The 8,578-nt window shown below is 53.7% G+C and overlaps 1 protein-coding gene across 1 annotated transcript in view; it reads right to left on the reverse strand.

Moving 5' to 3' along the window:
• The window catches only part of RELL2 (RELT like 2), a 32,621-nt gene extending 24,626 nt beyond the window's left edge, over positions 1-7,995 (reverse strand). Inside the window, exons 1-4 of the mRNA XM_065409939.1 lie at positions 7,788-7,995; positions 3,869-3,934; positions 3,719-3,785; positions 2,172-2,360 (exon numbers count right to left, since the gene is read on the reverse strand). Of these exons, the coding sequence (XP_065266011.1) occupies positions 2,172-2,360; positions 3,719-3,785; positions 3,869-3,934; positions 7,788-7,995 (530 nt within the window). The remainder of the gene's footprint in view (positions 1-2,171; positions 2,361-3,718; positions 3,786-3,868; positions 3,935-7,787) is intronic.
• Positions 7,996-8,578: the final 583 nt, after the last annotated feature.

Raw genomic sequence — 8,578 nt, forward strand, 5'->3', positions numbered from 1 at the left:
GGCAGCCCTCCCCCCCACCCTGGCACCCACCACAAGTGGGGGCTTCCTGGACCTGAGAGGGGCCCTAGGAGCACGTGCAGTGACAGTGGCATGAGGTGAGTGTGCTGCCGGGGGGGAAAGGGAGGCCTCTCCCCTGGAGCTCGCTGCTGCCAGTGGGGAGAGGGCTGGGGGGAGTCCTCCTCTTTGGCCCCAGCCCTGGGGCAGCCTGCCTCCACCCCAAACTCCTCATCCCCAGCCCTGCCCCATCCCAGAGCCCACATCCCCAGCTAGAGCCCTCACCCCCCTACACTCCAACCCTCTGCCCCAGCCCTGATCCCTCTCCTGCACCGTGAACCTCTCATCCCCAGCCCCACCCCCACAGCCCTCTCCCCTGCACCCCAACCCTCTGCCTGAGCCCCTCCCAAACCCCTCATCACCAGCCCCACCCTAGAGCCCTCACATTTTTACATTATTTTTTAAATTATATATTGGCTTACAAGGCAGGTGTGGTGGGGCAGTACTTGGACCCATTCTGGACACCACCAAAAATTATACAAACCTGCCGCCCCTGGACAAACCCTTGTATCCAAACAGTACCGCCTATGGTATCGTGTAAAATCGCATGACCTGCTGGTGCCGGCGCTCAGTGTGTGATGCATGGACAGGCTGCAGATAAAGAGCTGTGTATGTGGGCTGGAAACAGCTTCTTAAAATATGTCCGGAAGGCAGCTGCTAAACAAGCCTGCCCTTGGGAAAGGGAGGTAGATTTACCTGGTGGCATGGCTTGATTACAAGCAAAGGGCAATGGAAATACATTGATGGCTCAGGGAAACAAAGTGATTGAGCCAATCAGAAAAGCAAATTGGGCAGGGGATGAGGATGACAGCATGGTGTCTGCATGCCAGCGGGGGAGAAGCACTCTGTCTGTGCTGTGCACTTGGAAGGAATATATTGCAAAGGTTTCGTGGATGATAAAAAGCAGTGGAGAGAAGCCCTTAGTTACCCATCACTTAGAGCAGCGGTTCTCAAACTTTAGCAACCCAAGGACCCCCATTTTGATTTTAAAATTTTTGGAGACCCCCAAAATCCCCCCACTCAGCCCCAGGTCCTGCCCCCACTCCACCCCTTCTCCCAAGGCCCCACCCCGTCTCTTCCCGCCCCCGCTCCTCCCCTGCCCCTCCTCTTCCCTGCCTCTTTCTCCCCCTTCCCTGATCGCACCCATCCCCCGAGTGCACCCCATCCCTGCTCCTCCCCCTCCCTCCCAGCACATCCTACACACCACAGAACAGCTGTTTCCCGGTGTGCAGGAGGCACTGGGAAGAACGGGGAGGAGTTGATCAGCGGGGACCGCGGACCCCCTGGAGTACCAATTTGAGACATGCTGACTTAGAGAACAAAGGGGTCAGAACCCTCTGATACTGTGAACGGTGGAGCCTTCTGCCTCAGGGCCAGGCGATGCTGACAGCTTGATGGAAATGAGAAACCTGCTTAGGAAAAGATTATAGCTCGCTAAAGTTAAGCTGTAGTCACCAGAAAGACTGTTTTTTGTTTGTAACCAGACCTGTCTTTTTCTCTTGCTTAGTATCACTTAAATCTCTGCTTTTTATTAATAAACTTATTCTTAGTTTTACTATAAACTGCCTCTGTGCTGTGGATTAAGATGAAGTGGGTGTCCGCGGCTGGGCTAACGGGCTAGTGGGGTGTACTGTCTCTTTGCAGGCAGTGAGTGCCCAGTGCTTGGGACATTGCTGGGGAACTCAGGAGCTGGGGTTTGTTGACAGATACTGCAAGGCGAGGCTTCGACTGGCAGAGTCGCGAGGAGCCGGTGGTAAGGCAGGCTGGCATGGCGGGGGGCTGACACACAGTTCAAGCACCAGCAAAGCTCTCCCTTGCTAAGGCAGAGAAGTAACACAGAAGCTTACGGTTCTGGGCTCCCTGAGGAGAGCGTCACAAACAATAACTGCTAAGGCTGACAGAAATGTGGTGGAGACATAGTGCAGGAGGGAACATCTTTTATTGGATCAGCTTCTATTGGTTGAAGGAACAAGCTTTCGAGCTACACACCTTCCACCAACAGAAGTTGGTCCAATAAAACATATTACCTCACCCTCCTTGTCTCTTTCAGAACCTAGGGCCAACCTGGCTACAGCACCAGTGCAGACAGACATGTGGTGGTCAGTCTCACCAAGTACCTGCCCACGGAGAAGACCGTGGTCTCTCTAGGGTGCATCTTGCCTTTGCCGTCCTTGGATCTGCCTTGGCGGTGCAGTGGGGGCCTCTTCCTCTTGCTGCAGTGAATGCATGGTGCCTGTGTGGAGCCAAGGTGCACTGTGTGGTGATGTGGCAGGCCCCCATCCTGGCTGTTACGATGTGGACAAAGGCTGCAGTAGGAGACCAAACAAAGAGACAGTCAGTTCCTTTCACCTGGGGGACTCCATTCCTCGCTTCAGCCTGGCTTCAGGTCATTGTACTCTGAGAGGCAGCAGCTCTTGAGGAAATGCCCCTTTATCTCACAGCATGAGAGTAACAGGACGGAGGCAGGGAAGGCATGCGCCAGCCTGCCGGCAGGGCAGCATCCACATGGAGTCAAAGAAATGAGGCCCCCATATACTGGAGGATCTGGCTCCTCCACGGCTGAGCCATAAGGCCTCAATCTCTCCTCAGCCTCATCAATGGCAAGATACTTTCCAGTCAGGCACTGAGTCTGAGTGGGACTGGCCAAGGAGCTGGAGCGAACTCAGAGGGCCTCAGAATGGAGTGCCTCCCATGGCACTGCTGATCCCTAAGATCTTTGTGTGATGGGCTCTGAAAGAGTTAACTGGAGCTGGAAAGGCCAATTAGCTCATCAGGTTACACCAGGAGGGGACACCAGGCTCAGTTAAGGATGATTCTCGGTGGGAGGAGCTGGCTGCTAAGTTTAAAGAGAGGAAGTCTGGGGCAGAAAGGGGCTTCAGAGAGAAACTCTGTAGTCCCTTTCTTGGCAGTAGAGAGACCAGAGACTGGCGGGGACCAGAAGGAAGCCTGGGGGAGAATTGGCCCAGGGATCCTGTCCTGAGTGGAGAAGTCTGGCAAGAGGCCAGGAGAGACATGGAGCAGCCAGCAAGGTGGAGCAGGCTGTGGCAGTGAACCCTGGTAAAAGGGCAGGGTCTGGGGGAGAGAGCCCTGGGAGGTGTTTAGTGGAGGAGCAGTGCAAGGGAAGGAGAAGAATGAAAGGTGAAGCTCGTAGAGGGCAGAGGTTGGTTTTGGTTTGGGATTTATTGGTGGATTCCAGGGGAGGGGCTTGTGAGTCCTGGCCCTGAAAGAAGGGTGAACGTTGAGAGGCTGATGGAGCAGATCTGGGCTGCTGGTTATAGGTCCCTGGACTGGAACCCAGCGTACAGAGCAGGCCTGGATTCCCTGCCAGTCACCAGGGAAGGTGGTGTGAAGCCCCATGATATAAGGGGATAAGGACTTTTGAGAGACCTGAGATAAGAGGATGCAAGGAGCATGGGGCCCAGAATTGGGGCGAAAGACCTGATGTAAGGACGTTGGACTTCTGTGGTATGGGACTTCCTGCTACACAGGAGGGTGGGGCTACTTGTAACCTGGCTGGAGGGCCGAGGCATGAGAAGAGGCAGATCACCACAGCACTGGAGTGGCTGCCAGCAGGGGCTGCTAGAGCAGAAAAAGCTTCTATGCTGCACCCAGTCGACTCCTGCACACCTTACAAGAGTCACAGAATGGTGGATGCATGCCTCACCTGAGCATGGGCACTGGCACATCCCCTTCACCATCCCCCAGCATCTCCTTCAGGGCCTCCACATTTGCTGGCAAAGAGAAGAAAGAGAAAATGCGTGAGGGAGCCAGGTGCTTGGGAAAGCCCCCCGAGCTGGAGCCAGGAAACACCCACCTTCATTCTGAATGATACATCTCACTATCTTCTCCACTGTGTCCTCATTCAGCTCCTCCTCTTCGTCTGGAAGGAGAGAGTGGCAGCAGGTGAAGGAATTCAGGCAGTCACCTGGTGAGGAGACCATCCACAGCCAGCCCCAGCTCTGAAGTACAGCAGAGTAAAGGCCAGTGCTCCTCAGCTACATATGGAGAGCCCTGAAAGCAGAGCTCCCCTGCCACCGTACCCTGGGGCTGACATCCCACGTGTCTGGGCATTCTCTTCCACCTTCCAGCCTCAATGCTACAGGAACTCCCTAGCAGCACCAGGAACTAGATGCTCTGGTACTTCATTCTCCTCTGCGGCGGGGAGGGAGCAGGGGAGAGAATCTTCACATCCCCCTCTTAGAAGACATGTGGTGGTAGGAGCTTCAGCCCAGATCCTCAAAAGTACTTAAGCCCTCCCTCTCCCCCCCCCCCAGTCTAAATATCTTTGAGGATCTGGGCCTTCATGCCTATGGCCAAGGAGGCAGATGGAGGTGGAATACTCATCTCTAATTTCATCCTATGGGGAACAGTGGCTCCCCGTGGCAGTGGCTCCTAACCCCACTGGAGTTCAAAAGGCAGGAATGTCACAGCATCCAAGAGAAACAACTTCAGATACAATCCCAGAACCCAGCCCCCCTGCGACATGCACACTTCACTGTCGATCTCGCTCCTGGCTTTTCAGTGTTCTGGGGACCAGGGCAAGCAGCTGCAGGGCATCACTGAAGCCCAGCACAGGAAGCTGGACTTCTTCTTCCTTAAGTCAAGGGGAACATGGTGTCAGATGCTTTGGCCTTGGGCCCAGCCTGCCCCATCTTCCCCACCTAGAGTGAGGAAGGGTTGTTATGTTCCTAGTGTACACACACACACACACACACACACACACACACACACACACACACACACACACACACACACACACACACACACACAGACGTTAACTAAACAAACTAATGCTCCTGCTAGGTGGTTGCAATCTAACCCTACTTTATTATTTACAATTCAGAACAACAGCACACAGGAACTCCAAAAACCAGAGACAAAGCAGGCTGCTCCCTAAACCAGCGGCACAGCTCCCCCTGCATTACTGTAGCTGACTGGCTGCTGAATTGACTGCTGCTCACACATGGTCCTCAGAACCCCCTCGGCTGCCAGCAGGACTGGGAAACCCCAGAACATTTAAAATCCTAGCTCTGTAATTTTAGTTCAGTTTCCCATGATACACCATATGATTTATTTTGATTTAAGACCTGGTTTGAACAAGCGCCCCTGAGCGATTTGTCATCAGACATCACAAACATTTCCTGGGATGCATTCCCAAGGCCACGCTCATGTAGGGGTGCTAGGTTTGCCTGGCCACTCTCAGAGCCTCACGTGTTCTGCTTGCAATGAGCAGAACGAAATGTCAAGGAGGGGCCTCCTCAGTGGTTCCCATAGGGGCCCTGGATTCTGAGCCCTGTGAAAACTTTTCTAGTTATTTAAAAGCTGAGCTGTATCATGAAGTGTGGACCCCTGAGTACTATGCCAGCAGAGCTTGTAACTTTAGGGAGGGCTGAAATGAAGCATTTCCCACGGCTGCAATCTCTGGTCCCGATCCAGCAAATGAGAGACTCCTACTGATTTCAATGGGCTTTGGATTGAGCCCTCTAGTGGCTGAGCGTACAAAGCTAATGATTTCAGGGAAGCCCAGATATGTTTCCATTAAGCCAAGCTACTCAAACCTGGGTCTGGGGCTTCCCGGAAAGTCCACCAGTGCAGTTGGGGGAGGGGGTTCGATGGTGGTGAGAGCCACATGTGCTCCATGGAAGGTGTAAGCACTGCCAGCTAGAGATGCTCTGTGCAGTCTGAGCCCGCAGCTCTCCCAAACCCACTGCTGAAATGCAGGACTCGCTGCAGTTATGCAAGAGCTGCTCAGCCAGTCTGAGCTAAGGAAATTACCAAACAATCCTGGCTAAGGCTGAGCTCTGGCTGATAATACATCCCCCCTTAGAACAGCACTGACAGAATGGCTCAGTGTCTGACTAAACACAATTAATACAGGAGATTTTCAGTGAAACTTCCATACTTCCAAACCAACCTTAACTCTATCCTCTCCTCCACCTCCAAACCAGAGCCACTTAATGCTGCCCCCTCACCCTTCCCCATTGGCAAGATGGACCTTTCCCCAATGTCATGCCTACCCTCCCTCTGCACCTGCTCCCCCCAGACAGGCCAGAGGCTCAGTCACCCTCCAGCCCACCCTCCTGCTCCCAGCCAGAGACTGCATCATCTTGCATTTATCCCTCACCTGCGATCTGGAGACCATCCCCTCCCTCAGCTGCTGTCCCACTTGGGGCTAGAGAGTAGACTACATGCCCCAGAAATGTACTAGCAGCCCTATTACACCTGACCTGATCACACTGCTCATAGGGAGGAGACGCCATCTTTCACATTCCAGCCAGAAATCCAACTTTATCCCACCCACTCTACATACACAGCAGCATACCCAGAGCACTTCATATACCAAGCAGGGTTTTACTTCTACTCCTCTCCCCATGGCTGGAGACGCGAGCTGCTGTCTGTAGGGCCCTGTTTGGCAGCACCTGATTCTGCCCTAAATCCCCTTCCTTCAGCTCTCACACCAAGTCACCTAGGGGGATGGCAAGCCACCTTGAAGCTCCCTCACGTGCTCTTCTGCCCACTCAGTCTGAGTCCTGCTTGGTACAGGGCAGCAGGGCAGGGCTCTCTAGCAGCCTTCAGGTCTGCACTGCCAGATCTGAGGACCCTTTCCAGCCTGGGGTCCAGATCTCAGAGACAGACAGCTTTGGCAGCCTCCTGAACCATAGTAGAAATGCCCCCTCTCATGATCTAGGCTGAAGGGTACATGTAGGCTATAGAAACATACAGCTGAAGAACATACCCAACAAGACAGACTGGCATTTTGTGTCACAGCTGATGAGGGTCTCCTGCTTGTAGATTAAAAAATAGATGGGGACGTGAGTCAGAAACGAGGTGTTGGAACCTTAACCGAGTTTCCAGCTTCCATTAAGAACCATCTGTGATATTAACACTGCTACAGAGCAACACACTCTGCAGCAGCTCTGCCTTTACAAAGTGGGATTATATTATGAAAGCAACCTTGTGCTGTCATCCTGACCCAGTGCCCAGCAGGCTCTAGATGCAGGCACTCATTTGTTACCAGTGCTAGTGGCCTCAGATATGCCGAGAGATCTCTCTCAGTTAAGATAGTGGAGGTGTGTGGCTCTCCCTTTCCTGTGGCAGGGTTGGAATGGCCAAACAGAGACGGGCCCATAGGCAATGCACCCCTGCTTTTCGTTCCCTCGTGATCTTGGCCCTGTTAATCCCCCAGGCATGTCACTGCTGTATCTCTGAGCCAGACACAGTCAAAGAGAGTTCTACTCTCAGGGCCAAATTCAGTGGTGACATAATGATGGTGTAAGTTACACGGCTGCTGTGAACGTTAAGTGGAACTGCCACGATCTGGCAGTCAGTGTGAGTGGAAAAGGAGTGTAAATTACACATTCAGCCCTTAGCGAAAGCAGGCGTGATTAAATCAGTGGGACTCGTACTCAGTTACACCAGGGCTGAACTTACCCTATTGGTGACATGTTAAAATGAGGGCCCTTTATCTTCCACCCTGATATTGGCTGCTTCTTCTGCTCCCCCGGCCCCTCCCACTCATGTGACATGTACGGTGCACATGCTTCTTGCCATTTACTAAACTGCCATTTACGCACTATGACCCACTCACACTCGCTGTATAGCTTATCCCACCAGTGGCGTCCATAGGCTCCCCAGGTTCAACACTCCAGTCTGTCAGTGAGCTGGGGCTGCCAAGACATGCAGAATGGGTCCAGCTGAAAGCCCCTCCCACACCCTGCTGCCCCATTACTCACTGGCCTGCAGCTCCGTCAGCACCTCCTTGTGCTCCAGGTCTAGCTCATCGCGAAAGGTCCGGCAGCGATAGCCCTTTTTCTTCAGGACATGGCAGATCAGGAACCCCACAAGTCCCATGATGAAGAAGACCAGCACAAGTAGCAACAGCATAGACATGCTGTGATGGGGATCCGCATCCCCATCACTGGTGCTGTTCTGTTCCGACATAGGGATCTAGGAGAAAGCAGGGAAGACGAATCAGAGCCCTGACATTCACCCCTTGGCATACTTCCCTCTGCCATGCCATACCGCTCCGCCGTACCGGTACTGGTACACAGCCCTCTGCCATTCCATACCGACTCGCCGTACTGCTACCGGCATACTGCCCTCTGCCATTCCATCTCAGCATACCACTACCAGCACACTGCCCTCTGCCATGCCATACCACCTTGCCATACTGCTACTGGCACACTGCCCTCTGCCATTCTATACCACCTCACCATACCGCTACTGGCACACTGCCCTCTGCCATTCCATACCGCCTCGCCATACCATTACTGGCACACTGCCCTCTGCCATTCTATACCACCTCACCAGACCGCTACCGGCACACTGCCCTCTGCCATGCCATAGTGCCTCGCCATACCGTTACAGGCACACTCCCCTCTGCCATTCCATACTGACTCGCCGTACTGCTACCGGCACACTCCCCTCTGCCATTCCAGTCCCCCTCTCCGTACCACTACCGGCACACTGCCATATTGCCTAGCCATACATCTACAGGCAAACTGCCCTCTGCCATTCCATATTG

This window comes from Emys orbicularis, chromosome 8 (genome assembly GCF_028017835.1).
Source record: "Emys orbicularis isolate rEmyOrb1 chromosome 8, rEmyOrb1.hap1, whole genome shotgun sequence".
NCBI classification, from domain to species: domain Eukaryota; kingdom Metazoa; phylum Chordata; order Testudines; family Emydidae; genus Emys; species Emys orbicularis.